Consider the following 15595-nt stretch of genomic DNA (forward strand, 5'->3'; position numbering starts at 1 on the left):
TGTCCATGAGCTCCGCAATGGCGTTGAGGCCTCTATCCTTGAGCTGGGCTCTGACGGCGCGAAGCAAGAACTCCGGCGGCATGTGCGATAGAGAGCAGTCGATGTACATCATGACGTCGCCCATGGAGAGAGCAGTGAAGGCGGCCGATACAGACTCGACATCACACGACGTGAACACGCTAGGGCAGATCTCACCGACGCTGGACCTGCCTAAGTGTGGCGGATCCACTTTGGATTAGCTTGATTAAACATGGTTGAGTCGCCTAACACGCGACACTCATGCCTTAGCCAAGTTAACACGAAGTGCCGTCGGATTTCATCCGATTTAACCACTTGAACAGGACCGAGTTAGCAAACTCACACGAAGGTGAGCGGTTCCAGAGAATACAACAAGTCCACTGAGTTAAACAAATTTGGCCATTTAGCTCAACACAAATGAAGTCCAAGTTTTACATGGTTCAAAAGGAAACAATAGAAGGTAAAAGCGGAAGCTAAACGCAGGGGTCGGACGTCCTTGGTGAGGCCAGCCAAGACGTCAGTGATCCCTCTCCTCGCCGTCCGAGGAGGGATCCTACTCGACCGTCCAACCCGGAGGGAGTTGCGGCGGCCAAGTGCCAACAGAAGAAGACTCGAGAGCAGCGACTTCACCTGAAAAGAAGAGCCACAACGAGGCTGAGCTACTAAGCTCAACAAGACTTAACCGACCGGGAGTAACTACTCCACCACTTCTAGACATGCAAGGCTCTTTGGCTAAGGGGTTTGTTTGTCAAAACCACTATGTAAATCCCTATTTTTAAGTTTTAGCTCAGGTTCTAAGTTCATTATCCGGTCTAAGTTAGCAGCTTACTCTAAGCAAACATAGAACCAACCAAAAGGTATATATATCATCATCAAGACCATGTCATCATCAGATTCCTTTATTACTAAGGGTAGCATAGCGATCAAGTAGTCTCAAACTGTGAGAGACAGACGAATCGATTCGAGTTCTTTAACCATGCATGGTGAACCTAACCTCACGACATCCGCGCACCATCGAGGGCCGCTTCCTGTGTCGGCCTTCCCCATCAATTCCCTAACCCGTGTCGGGCCCATTTCCTTTGGTGCAATGTTTCACAGACCCGGCCTCTGCCGTTCTGTGACCACACTTGCCACCACGTGCGGCTGCAGGGGAAACTCCGTTCCAAGAACAATGGGGCGACCGCTCACGTCTAGGTTCAATCCGGTACTCGGCTTCCTCATCCCATAATAAGTATGAGGTTAGTACTTTCGAACACTTGATCACGAACACCACCACTGTCGGGCCTTAACAAGTTCCATAGACAGACGGGGCGATCAGCCGACCACCAAAAGTTAACCAAACCCTGCCCCATCCATCGTCTTTATAGTTGTGACAGAAGGAGAACAACCAACTCCTACAACTCGCGAGTGATAGGAAATCACTCGACTTTTACCGCTTCCTATTTAAGCAAAGCATCTACTCGGTCCAACAGCTAGTGTTCAGATCAGGGAACTAAGACATGCATCTACGGTTTCAAACAACACCTATACGTAAATGCACAAAACAAGACGGAGAAGGCATGCGCAAGTTTGGGAAAAACTGGGGTTCATGCTCCGGGGCTTGCCTTCAAACAAGGAGGAGGGAAGCTGCTCTTCTGCTTGGGCGGCTTCGGCTTCTGGAAGCGGGAGCTCGGTTGCAGCTTCATCTTCCGGCGCCGGGTGCAGCTCGTAGAAGCCGTCGGTGAGATGCAACTCTACACGAAATGCAATGCAGGGGGGTTAGCATTTAGACGATTATTTCAATAGCAACACTTGCGAGTTTTAGCCCAGAAACTTTGTAGCAAAGCTACGGAAAAAGGTGGGGAAGTATACTTGGGTTGGTGGAGATCAAGATATAAGGGTCGGATGGGAAGGAACTTATGATCTGACCCTTAAACTAGAGGAATAGATGTGCTGGGGTCCTCAGACCTAACGCAGAGGAGTCCCCAATTTTTACACATATACCCTCCGGTCAAGGAAAAATATACAGCCGAGCCCTCGGGCGAGGCGGAGAAAGGGTCAGTGAAACAGGTAGGGTCGGGCGAGATGGAGAAAGGGGTCGGTCGGACAGACAGGGTCGAACGAGGCAGAAAAGGGGTCGGCAGCTTACCCTCGTCTCACAGGTGAAGCTTGGGGTCGGGAAAGAGCAGACTTGGGCGGAGGAACTGGAGCACTAAGATTTGCAGCAGCGATGTCCGGCGGTGCTCCGGCGGCGGCGGTGCTTCTTGTGGACCACAAGCAAGCTCTTGCGCAGCGCGAAGGAGCAAGCGGCTGGGTGAAATGGGGAGAGCGGCGTTGAGCGGAGAGGAGAGCTTCTCAGGAACTTAGACGGTAGCGCTTGGAGCACGAACAGAGAGCAAGGCGAGAGGGCAGCGATGGCGGAGGGGGCTTCCGGCGGGGCTCTGGTATTCCCTTTTATAGCTGCGCGGAGGAAAGAGGGTTAGAGCGGCACGAAGACCGGGAAGAAGCGATGGAGTGCGCTGCCGGGGTGGCGATTGAGCAGCGGGGCGGCGGAGCAGGACTTTGGGGATGACACCGTCGGCCAAAGGGCACCGAAGACAGGGCGGCGCAGGTGCGGTTTTGCCGGTGGTTGAGATTTGGCGGATGCGGGCGTCTTCGTGCGGTGGATCTGATGGAAGTGACCGGGGGAACGGCGCTAGAAGCGAGGGCACACAGGTGAGAAGACAGGCGGGCTGCGATCGCGCGGGCGAGCGCGAAGCAACAGACTGTCGGGGGCGCAGCTCTGACAGGGCGGGAAAGGAGCTGTCGCGGCCGTGGTTAGGGTTGGCAGAGGAGGAATCGTCGCGTAGCGCATTTGGGGTGGCGTGACGATGGAGATGCGGCGGAAAAGACGGGAGGCGTCGGGCTCTGCAGCCGGGGTCCGGCGGGGTGATGATGGGCGCGAGCCGCGAGGTACTGCAGAAAGGGTAGCAGAGGAGCTTCCGCTGCGATTGGGGAAGGGGCGCGAGAATCCATCCGGTCGTGGCCGGCGACGGGACGGAGAGGCGGGTGTCGGAGAAGTTGAGCCACGCGGCGGAGAAGCTCTGAGGCGGGCATGCTACTCGAGTGCGTCTGTCTCGGAAGATCTGGGGAAAAGATTTTGTGGGCCCACCGGTCAATCTCGGTTGGTCCACTGCTCAGATTGAAAGAGATACTGTGGGAAGACTTAAAAGGATCCGGCGGTATGGGTTTGGGGTCGGCAGGGTCGGAACGGGGAACCAGCGGAGAGGGGTCGGATCTCAGGGGTCGGGACCAGAACTGAGGGTGAGCACTCAACTCGGGAAAACTGAGAGGGTTATTAGGGACTCGGAGTTGATTAACTTGAAAGATTTGGGGTCGGTCGTCACACTAAGGAGGCTCGGCTGGCGGCGCCTTAGCCTCCTAGGCCGCCATCTTCATGCCCGCCTAGGCCCCCATCTTCCTGTGCTCCAACGCCGCTCCTGCCTCCGCCCAAGGTCCGGTCGGCGGCGTCTAGGCCGCCATCTTCCTGCCCGCCAACACCGGCCCTACCTCCGCCCAAGGACCGGCCAGCGGCGCCCAGGCCACCTAGGCCCCCATCTTCCTACGCTCCAACGCCACCTCTGCCTCTGGTGGCGTCCAGGCCGCCATCTTCCTGCCCGCCAACGTCGCCCCTGCCTCCGCCCAAGGATCGGCCAGCGGCGCCCAGGCCGCCTAGGCCCCCATCTTCTTGCACTCCAACACCACCCCTGCCTCCACCCAAGGTCCGGCCGGCGGCGCCTAGGCCACCATCTTCCTGCCCACCAATGCCGCCCCAGCCTCCACCCAAGATCCCACGGCCGGCAGCGAGCTATCTCTGGGCGGCATTGGCCCCCGCCAAAATCGAGCCGTGAGGATGAGCTGAGGATGGAATCGGCGGATTAGGTGGAGGACGGTCGCCATCGCCATCCATTTCGCCGGGTACAAGCGCCGGCGGCGGCCCAGGGACAAGCGGCGGCGCTAGGTCTTGCGACGGGAAGAAGGGGGCGACGGGAGTCTTTTCTTTTTTTAATCGAACCGGTACACGTGTAATGGGTGGCAATGGTGCGTGAATACCCACCAACTTCATGAGGAGGTCTAAAAAGAGAGTTTTTGGAGCACCCCTTGAGGTACTCCACAAAAACATAGATCTGACCCCTACTTCACATTTTTTCTGGAGCCGGAATTGGTGGAGCTAGACGTGTTTGGCTGCGATTTTTTTAAGTTGGTGAAGTGGAACTAATTTTTCTAAAGTAGAATGCTGCCAAATACCTGTAAGGCTTGAGGATTTTCGTTTCCCTGGAACATCCCTAGCCGTGGAGTGGCGGAGATGGTTGAGATAGTGTAATGCACCACGTCGGCACCGTCATCCACAGCGCAAGTTAAATTATTATAAAAGCACGCTTCCTCGTTGCCTGCTATGGCAATAACCAGTAATAATGATGCGATCATGTGAACAATTATTAATTAGTAATGACACATCAGCATACAGTAAACTGCTTGCATTGCATGTGGTGCAAATATTTTAGTTGTTCTGCAGAACTCACAAACTAGGCTTCTGGAAACATTCTAAAATGGCCGGACACGGTACGCTACGGGCGTTAAATTGCTGAACTTGGGTTTTGCAAGGAGCTTCGTGTCTGGGCACCGTGTCAATCTCCATTTCCACAAGCGATGATCTGGAGTCTGGACCAACTCCTACGACATCAATTATTATTCGTGTCAAAATCATACGTGTGCCTGGAAATTCTAGCAAAAAATAGCTACCCGTCACCCAGTGCCAACCTTCCTGGAGAATTCATCTCCGGTGCCGAGTTGGTCGTTGCGTTGTTCGTTTGCTTGCTGTTCTGTCCGGTCACCGAGTCTTTGCGCCCTTTGCTCTGAATGTGTAGAGCGACCATGTCTGGTATACTACATCCATGCGGCGCCCTGGTTTTACTTGCGTATGCTGCGAGCCTGCGAATTTATGTGTTCCACTTTTGTCGCGAAAATGAACGCGTATACTATGTGACGGAAGCGGTTGCGTTGCGTTTCGAGAAGGAGCTCGACCGGGCACTTCGGCGGGGCTGAACGCATAGCCTGCCCAGGTTTAGTCACCAATGTGCAATGATTGCACATCGAGAGCGGCGCGTAATAACCACGTGAAGTAGCTTCGTCAGACCTGTTTTTTTCCAAAAAAGATAGCAAGCTTTTATACTATTCTAAAAACATAAAAAGCGAGTGTGTCGTGAGGGCAGCATACATACACATTTCCCTTTTCACTTCCTAACTAACTGGGGTAATCAAATTTACAGGCCTCCGGTGGGTTAAAAAAACATGAACAGAAACAAAACACGGAAAAAATTTAATAATAAAAATTTTAAAAAAAGTTGTACACAAAAATTTGAAAAAAAAAACTAATGCAATTGGCAAAAATCTAGTGCACAAAATTTTCGGAGAAACTTTTGCAAAAAAATCTAACAAAAAGTTTGAGCATAAATTTTTGAAGCAAAAACATCAGAATAAAATATTAAAAAAGTTCAGCACAAAACTGGAAATGAAAGTTTTGAAAAAACTGAATAAAAAGTTGTGTACAAAAATTTTGCATCAAATGTCATAGAAAAATAAAAAAAATAAAAAAAGAAATAAAGGAGAAAAAGCTCGGCCAGTCCTACGCCCAGCCGACGTTGTCACGACGCTGAAGGGAGTCACGTGCCGCCCAGGAGGCTGCTACCCCTGTCACCCCTGCAGGTCAAGCTCGCTGGATCCGGCGGAGAGCAAGCGCAGCCGCTATCGTGTTGCCTCAATGGCGGACGTTGAGCCCCTCCGCCACCGCTCCCCCTCACGCCAACGAGCGGTATTCGCTGGATCTGGTGGAGGCGAGCCCCTCCATCCTAGTGCCTCGCCAGCGGACGGCGAGCCCCTCCGCTGCCTCTCCCAATTGCAGCCGTGGGTGGCGCTCGCCGGAGCCGACGAAGGTGGAGCACGGCCTCTATCTTCGTGCTTCCCCAGTGAAGAGCAAGCGTTGTCGCTGCTTTCTCATGGCTCGCGCAGCGCTAGCGTAGGGCCTCCACTGGTGGCTTGGAGGCTGGATTGGGAGCGTCGTCAGAGAAAGAGAATGCAAAAAGGAAAGAGCAGAGAGGTGAAAGAAGATAGGAGTAGTTGAGAGGGAACAGCGGGACCCACCACGTGCTATATTGCTGGAAGAGGAAGGAGAGGCAGTGGAATCAACTGTGCAGATAGAAAGTCACGGGCGAGTGGAAAGTCAGCATTGCACTAACTAGGAAATAGACTGGTATAGACCTAAGGTCGTGATTGGTAGCTGGGAGGGGCACGTCCGGCCATCCGCTGGACCGACCAGAACCGTCTCGTGCACTCTCCCCTGTTCAGTTCGCTTCCCCATACGAAACGGCCGCACCCTCTCGTTCACTTTCCCCATTCCATCCTGCATCCCTCCGTCCGTCCAAAGGCGACCTTCGCTCGCGAGGTGGGATGGGGCGATGCTAGCGGGAAGATTTCGGGCGAGCGCAGGAGATGGCGCCATCCTGGGGATAAAGGCGCGGGAGGCTATGGTTACCTCCCCATTCTCGCGCCACTGCCTTCACTCCCCTCCATTTCCCTGGTGCACTTTCTCCTCTCCTTCCCCTTGTTCGACCTTGGTTCGCCGGTGCGGTCGAGGTCCTCTGGCAGCCTACCGTTCGTCCTCTGATGCTATGACGGTACATCTCCCCCTCCTCTAATGCTGGTTCCTCCCCTCTCCCGTGATGATCTATTGATTCGTCTATTTTTGTTTGGCGTCGATGAACCCTAGGTTCTTATATTCTCAGATATCCGCGATGCTTTTGTTCGTGTGCATCTGGATCTATGTTTTTGTGATGTGGATCTATGTTTATTCATACTTGTTGATCGGACTTATCGATTCATGTATGCCTCACTCCTTTGCAACCAATCACGCCCGTATTACTAAGCAAAGTGCCTAGGTCGATGATGAATCCTTGCCGTCGGAGGAGCACCCTCAGGTGTGGCAGCCGCGTCTTAGATAACATGTAGTTCTAAATGTTTGCTAGCTTAACAACATGACCCCAAGTGCTTGTACTCAATTCTAATGAACATTGCATTGTATTGGTAGACATGGATTTCCAAACTAGGCGCTGAGCGGTGGCTGTTGTGGTTGCTGCAGTGGCTGCATGGTTTTTCATTTGGTTTAGGAGGAGAGCTCAGGATGCTCAGTCCATTACCTATGGATCCATGCATGGTAGAGAGGGATCAAGAGAGGATAACGAACCTAAGATTCATTTATGAATCTAATGATGTTCATTGTGTTAACCTACTAAGGATGAGAAGGGCACATTTTTTCCAACTGTGTGACTTGTTTCGTTCAAGGGAGTTGGTTATGGACAGCATACATGCCACTGTTGAAGAACAAGTTGCAATGTTCTTACATGTTGTTGGTCACAACCAGAGGTTCAGGGTCATTAACATGACATTTAGGAGGTCACCAGAGACTATTAGTAGGTTCTTTCACCAAATCTTGTATGCAGTTGGTGAGTTGAGGAATGAGTTGATTGTTCCACCATCCACTAGTGTCCATCCTAGGATCCATGGTACCAGGAGATGGTACCCATATTTCAAGGTTGGTGGCCTTTTCATGAATGTAACCAATTGACCTTACCCATATGGTAGTAACCTTTTCATATGATTATTTATTTACTTGATTTAGGACTGCATAGGAGCAATTGATGGGACACATGTCTTAGCTAGAGTTCCTTTGAAGATGCAAGCTGCCTTTAGAGGCAGGAAGCACACCATCACTCAGAATGTTCTGGCAGCAGTGGACTTTAACCTCAGGTTCACATATGTGCTTGCTGGTTGGGAGGGATCTACACATGATGCTCTAATTTTGGCTAATGCTATTGAATGGGATGATGGCCTTAAGAGTCCCAAAAGGTACCATACATCATATATACACAACATGCCAAATAAATTGCACCCACTAAACTGATAAATCATGTCCATTTGTTACATTATCTAGGGAAATTCTATCTTGTGGATGCTGGATATGCAGCCAGGCCTGGGTTCCTACCGCCATTTCGTGGTACAATGTACCACTTAAGAGAGTTTGGTTCCAACAGACCACAAAACTAAAGAGAACTGTTTAACCTAAGGAATTCTTCTATTAGAGTGACAGTAAAGAGGGAATTTGGTGCTCTCAAGAATAGGTTCAGGATCCTTGACAATAAGCCTTTCCACCCTTACAAAACCCAAGTAAATCTAGTTCTTGCATGTTGTATTATGCATAACTAGATACTTAGGCATAGTTAAGATGAACATGACCCCACTGAAGCTGCTTGGACTCCAAACTCCACTGATACTCCCTCTAAGCCAAAGCATAGTCCTGACAATGGAACTTGGGCAGAACAGAGGGAAGCATGGGTTGCACAAATGTGGCAGAATAGGGGTTCTTCTAGAGTTTAATTCCAATGTTGGAATGAAGTACTTAGGGTTTATGTATTGTTTAGTAGCATTGATGGAACTTGTAATATTTGTTGAGACCTATGGCACTTTGCTGTGATGTTTATCTGCAATTATGAACCTTCATTTGCTTTGATATTTATCTGCAATCATGAACATTTTCTTATGTTGTTCTGGATATGATTGGTACTCTAATTGTGGTTAGAAAATGGCTGAGATGGGTGAGGATTTTGTTGGTATTGTCAATGAGGTTGGAGCTCAGAGTGGGGTGGCAGCTGGGGAGGAAGCCAACCCACCAGCCCCTCCACCCAATGGAGCCCAGCCTGGGGGGCAATGCAGTGGACCAGTGTTCAGTCTACCTTCATGCTTAGGAGGTTTCATGATCTGGTTGGGCAAGGGGTGAAAACTAACAAAGGCTTCAAGGAGGTTCATGTTAGGCAAGTTGCTAGGATAGTTTCTGAATTTAATAAGGTCAATGTCACCACCAATCGGATTTACAACCACCTGCGCAAATGGCGCTAGAGGTGGGTTAAGATTGTTAGGCTCAAAGATCTTAGTGGTGCTCTTTGGAATAAGGAGCATCACATGATAGTTCTTGAGGAGGAGCATCTGATAGGCCATACCAAGGTTAGGCCACAACCATATATGTCTAACTGTTATGTGTAATTATTGCCCTTTATCTAACTGTTATACTATATGTTTGCCCAACTAGAATCACCCTGCCGATACCAAGTTCTTGAACACCCCTATTGAGAACTATGTTCAGACGGAGGTCATTTTTTGGTCTAGCCAGGCTACTGGTAGGTTTGCTATGGGTTCCAATGAACCCTTAGGTGTACCAACTAACCTTGGCCAATTTGAGGGAGATGTTAGATTAGAGACCATTGACTTAGGTGGGAATGAAGCTGATTCTGGTAAACCAAATGAAGCATCCAATGGGGTGGACAACTCAAAAGGTAGTGATGACAAAGATGAGGAAGCAAGAGGTGGTAAAAGGAGGAAGGTGTGTGAGGAAGAATACCAACTCATGCATGGAATGATTGTAGCTGTTGCCTCTGTTGCAGATACCCTCAAGGTTTCTCAACACAATGAAGTCCATGAGGATATGTATGGTTGTGTCATGGCCTGCCCTGGGTACTCATAGGAGGCATTGATGTGTGCCCTAATGTATCTGCTCAAGAATAAAGTAGAAGGCATGTGCTTTGTTCAGATGACAGAAACCCATAGGATCCTGTGGCTCAGGACCTACCTGAGCCAAGCCTACTTCTCCTAGATGCTTACTAATTGGCATATGTGCTTTTGCTAGTAGCCATGCTAATTTTCTATGCTATAGTCTGACTTTTGGGGTTAGCACTAACCACTAATGGTGATGATAGAGACACCATTTGAAGTCTATCCAAGGCTGCATATATTTTTTTTATAGCATAGGACACATGGTGTCACCTTCAGGAGGTGATGAGGAGGGAGCTGTGAGGTGTACACATGAACACCTGAACTTATGGTTGTGATGGACCTATCCTACCTTTGTTCTGGTTGTTTGTTCTTTCTTGGTGGTTGTCAATGACATGTTACTGAAGGTAAGACCATATGCCTGTGATGATTCCATTTTTTGCCAAGTGATGTTGTTGGGTAACATCTGATGATCTTGAGCTTGTGAGGTATTGGGATATTGGTGTTGTTGTTCATATTTCTGTTTCTTGTCTATCTATTTGGCTGGTTGTTCTGTCTTGATGGTTGTCAATGACCTGTTATTGAAGGTAAGACCATATGGCTGTGATGATTCAATTATTTGCCCAATGATGTTGCTAGGTAACATTTGATGACCTTGAGCTTGTGAGGTACTGAGACATTCTTTGTTCTAGTGTTGTTGTTTTTGTCAAGTGATGTTACTTGTTTGTTCTTTCTTGTTCTGGTGTTGCTATTCTGGGACATTCTTTATTGTTGTCACTGATGCTCTAAGCTCAAGGTCAAAGGATGATGCAAAAATAAAAATAAAAATCTCACGCAAACCTTTACTCTACCACAATTTCTTTGATCATACTACACCTTGCAATTGAATCATGTTTTCTTCTCATTATAAGGCACAATGGCTTGGTATGTTGTCTATCGAGGTAGAAAGCCTGGGGTGTATGCAAATTGGATCACATGCCATCAACAAGTCACTGGTTATCCAAATTGTTGCTACAAGAGTTTCACTTCCAAAGAAGAGGCAACTGCATCTTTTCTTGAGTTCACTGGTGATGGAGATGTCCAAGTTCCTTCTTTGGGTCCACAAATGGCGGTCAATACATATAGTTGGCTCCATATCATCGTTGTGGTGGAGCTTTTTATTATTATAGCACTGCCTATAGTAATTAGTTTTCTTTGGAAATAAATTATGAACAAATAAGATAAAACGAACTGGTCAATTCCTCATGCTAATGAACATTGGTGGTAACCTCACCAAAATGGTCCTAGGATGTTCTGAACATCTCCCATTCATCCTACCAAATAAGAACTCTTGTGCAATCTTATACAAGAAAACGGTGCATCCAATTCAACCAAACAGCAGCTTGGATCATTCAGCACGACAACAATGTACAACCAAACAAACCCAACTGCATCAGGCCATCCTGCCTCCCGCTGGCCGGTACCACCCCTCCATCATGTATGCCTCACTCCTTTGCAACCAATCGTGCTCTAAAAGAACGCCATAGGTTGACTACTGTAGTACTCGAAGGTCTCCGCCACTTGGTATACATTTCCTTTTTTATCAAAAATTGCAAAAGAAAGCCCGCTTGCTACACTTTGGAAGTTCATCAAAACACTAATATGCCCTTTCATTGAAGTGTGCTCGTGCATTCAATTGGAGAGTTTAGATTAGCATCTATGACCATGCGTATGTTTTTCTAAAAGAAAACCTTACATATTTATGTGCTGGGAAAAAATTCTTGGGCTATTCAACTGCACTATACGGCCCTTATCCGTCTAGCAACTCGACTTTTATGGTGGTATTTTTAGTGTTCCAACTAGCAATTGCATCTACCGCCCCGTTCTGGACATTCAAATAAATTATATGAACAAAAAGGCCAAACAATGCAAGCTTCAGCTATTTTAAATTATTTAAAGGTTGTACCTATGTAGTGGCTCTATTACACTATCCCTAAAATCATAGGAAGTTGGCATAGCATGTCTAGTCGTTGATGAGCATGCCACACTAATAAATAGCCATATTAATAAGATGTATTATCTTCGTATTGTCATTTTTACTTCCTCTGTCCTAAAATATAGCTACGTTTACCTTTTTTTTAAAGTCAAATCTTTTTAACTTTGACCAACAGTACCTCAAAAAATGATTCATTTCAAATAGAAAAGGTTATATATTATACTTGGTTTCATGATAAATCTACTAACATTATTTTTTATGGTATCAATCTCTATGATTATTTCTCTATTCGCAGTCAAAGTTGAAAATGTTTGATTTTGAAAAAATCTAAACGTAGCTATATTCTGGAACGGAGAGAGTACTTTTTAGTCACAACATTTGAACATTTATCTTATTTTAAAAATATATACATAAGTACCGTTTGTTTTGTTTTGTGACTTAAATAATAAAGATATTTTAAGCATGAATTATTTTTTGTATATTTATATTAAAATTTGTAATAAGATGAATGATCAAATATTGTGAATAAAAGTAATAAATATTTAAAGGGAGTATATGACATCAAAATCTGATACCTGATGGTAGGTACAAGCACACAGATGCCTGTATTTGCATTGGGCAAACAGAAGAAACACTTCATGATCCCCCAACTGTACAAGGAAAGCGACCATCCCTTTCACCGTACTTTCTTCAGCATTTCACACTTACATTGCATGGAGTAAATACCAAAAGGCTATTACATTGCATCACATAATTCCATTAATTGTTAACAATAACGATCCTATGCTACAAGGCTTAATTACTCGGATGCGGTAGCGCTGACGACGGCGTACGCAGCATGGTTTACCTAGCTCCGCGAAGCTATCGGCGAGCGAGCAGCCGCTGATCAATCCGACTCCTGCAGGCCGGCGAGCACGACGGACCCCACGAACAGCCCGGCGGCCCCGGCCGCGAGCACGGCGGCGACGACGGCCTGGACGGCGACGAGCGCGACGGAGTCGTCGGGCACGACGACCACCTCGGCGACGGCGGCGACGAGGAGCGGCAGCGAGATGGACGCGAGCACGGAGGGGGACGTGCCCGCCGCGGTCTCGACGAGGCTGAGCAGGCCCAGGTCCTCGGCCTTGGAGAGCAGGCCCAGCTGCTCCAGCGAGGAGAGCGTGACGCCCAGCTCCTCGGCCTTGGACAGCAGGCCGGCCTTCTCCACCGTGCTCAGCACCTTGCGCCGCTCCAGCTTCTTGAACACGTCCACCGACACCTCCTCGCTCCCCTCCGCGAAGATGCCCGCGCCGAACCACTGCTTCGACCAGTTCTCGTCGTACCGGTTCACCTGCACGAGGAATCAACACGAGCAGCTTGAGGAGCTTGGCACTTTTGGCATGGTGAATTTCAGCAAAAGTCTGGTTGGGATTTGCGAGGGATGTGATGGAATCCAAACCGGGAAATGTGGGCGGAGCTGCGAGAGACCAATTTACCTTCTTCTTGGGCGCCATGGCCGTCACCTTGAAGCGCCGTCGGCTCGAGGATGGCAGGAGGCCAGCAGGCTGGGACAGCCGAGACGAAGAGCAGCAGCCGGAGATCGCTGCTGGTATCGCAGCCATTTCTTCTTCCTACTCTTCTCCCCGGCTGCAACAACGCAATTTGGTCCTGCCCTGTGTTCCCAACACTGTTTTTTTTTTCCGCACGGCTCCCTGTTTCGCTGTCCGCAGCAATCGAAGAAATCTGAATGTGACCACTGGTAGAGGGGCTTATCTTTCGGCTGGACCCACGGGCGAAGTGAGCGAAACCAAGCCACAAATATGTCGCGGCGACGTTCCCTACCGGCCTGCCCACAGGCCACACAACTGAACAAGCAACCACTGTACCACAGCCAAGCACATGGCCTTTGCCCACGCCTCATATTTTACCAATCTTCAAGCTAGTTGTAAAGCCCTTATCCAATTTGAGATTTTTAAACTTCTTCATGGTCCTGTGTATTCTTCCCGGTTCAAACTGCATGCCGTTTAGGACATGGTCTATAAGGTGACTTTAACCAATAGTTTCTTTGAAATATGATAAGAACTTCATGATAGATAATTAAATATTCCGAAAGTATGTTTTATAGTAAAGCTATAAACACCTATCTTATATTGTCAAAGTTAAACATATTTGACAATAAGAATTTTAAAAATACATATATTATAAATCGGAGGGAGCACTTGATTTGGCCACCGGTCCGCCACATTGTTGTCTAAGTTACTGACATTATTAGCCGCTTTTTACAAGTAAAATGACGGTAGATTTATTTGACAAAAATTAGCCACATATATCACGTGCAAAAATAGAAAATCGTTGGCTAATCGTAGATTAATCAGTTGAAAAAAAATATCAAAGCTCACTCTGGTTCGAGCCTAGACGCAACCTTGCAAACCTAACGAGCTAGAAATCGAAAGATATAGTTAAGGCTCGCTATGCGTTTTCTAGTCCTTCTGGTTTCGATATATTTTCCTAAACCTCTTTAGCTGAGCTCAAGCTTAATCAAGCTTTAGCCAACCTTCTTACACAAGGTATTGTGTTGACACATGGGTTCTGTGGCTTCAGACGAATATTAAATTACTCCCCTTTCTTCAAGTGAGCCACAGATTATGTAGTGTAGTTGTGGGGCTCAGGACTAGAGTTTAGACTCCAAATCTCCCTCCAATCTCCAAGACTCCAACCTAAAAATTGGGAAGGTAGGCTCGGTGGTGGTGGCAGGCGTGGCTGCTGAGGACAAGCGATTCGGAAAGGTTGAGGCGATGAGTCATTGAATCTTGATCACATGGCTTAAAAAGTGGGTTGCTAAGAGCTGCTTTCAACAAGATACCCACCGAAAACAAACGAGTAGAAGTTCTGAAGAATTTTGTGGTTGTTTCTCTTCGTTTTTATAGGTTTTTTTTAGACCCTCTTCGTTTTTATTGGTTGCTTTTCAGGGTTGAGAAACAGGGCAGCCACGCTGGGGATCACACACAAACCACCTTAGTAGAGTGGGCCGAAGGCCCATCTCAACTGCCACAGGCCCACAAGATAAACCAACAGCGTGGCGGATTGGTTTCCTGCAGGTTCAGCTGCAACAGGTGGTGACTGGTGGCCATCTTGACTACCTAGAAATCACTAATTCTAAGTTGATTGAAATGACATACAGTATTTACCAATAGAGCAGGAGATTTCTTGCCTATTTTCACTTCCTGGCCTTGAGCTGATGAGGAGGGAGAATTTGGGTGAAGAAATTTACCTCTTTCTGTTCTGCTGTAAACTGTTGGGTATGGTTATAATTCCACTCTTCTGCCAAAGAAAACGGGGAACATCAAAGGTAAGATCTGGCTTTGTGTTTTTTTCAGGTGTCATATTTGCCCTGTGCCCTTGGTGACAGTCACCTCTTCACTTTTTTTTTTTCTTCTCTTTCGAACTCAAGTACATGTGAACTATCTGACAGAAATAGGTCTTGCCGGGGACGAGCTCTGTAAGAAAGTGGAACGGCTGACGAAACTGCAATAGTCACGATAACCTAATTGATCAGCAGCAATTATCTTATCGCCATGTATGTAAAATCCACTTGGTTTTGGGTGAAAAGTAACTCCATCACCAGCGTTGCTATGAGAGCTGAAGGTCACATTCGTAATTGAGACCTAACTCCACAGTGGCACAATCAGATACATGACAGTTGGATTCCTTTGGTCCATCCCCATGTGGTGGATCCGTGGATGCAGATGATAGTATTTTTACTTTTCAGACAATTTTGGGTGTTTAGGGTGCTAGGAATTAGAGTGATTGGTGAATAGCTGAAAGCTGTACTGAGAGTTTTTACAGATACATGTAGTATATATATCCACATACACATCCACAGATATGCTCTGTTCCGTTGACATTTTTGGATATTTCATTTAGGATGAAGCATTAGTTGGTGGACCTCATCATGTACATCGAGCCTACCGGTGTTCTGCAGTTGGACAGTCAGCATCAAGATATGTG

General features: G+C 47.6%; 1 protein-coding gene across 1 annotated transcript; it reads right to left on the reverse strand.

Annotated features, from left to right (window-relative positions):
- Positions 1-12190: 12190 nt before the first annotated feature.
- LOC117854931 (uncharacterized) lies at positions 12191-13366 on the reverse strand. Its single transcript, XM_034737191.2, has 2 exons — positions 13084-13366; positions 12191-12938 (listed from the first exon to the last, which is right to left on the reverse strand). Exons 1-2 carry the CDS (start codon positions 13207-13209, stop codon positions 12495-12497), a joined length of 570 nt encoding a protein of 189 aa, XP_034593082.1. The 5' UTR covers positions 13210-13366; the 3' UTR covers positions 12191-12494.
- Between the last annotated feature and the right edge of the window lie 2229 nt (positions 13367-15595).

Source organism: Setaria viridis, chromosome 5 (assembly GCF_005286985.2).
Source record: "Setaria viridis chromosome 5, Setaria_viridis_v4.0, whole genome shotgun sequence".
NCBI classification, from domain to species: Eukaryota; Viridiplantae; Streptophyta; class Magnoliopsida; order Poales; family Poaceae; genus Setaria; species Setaria viridis.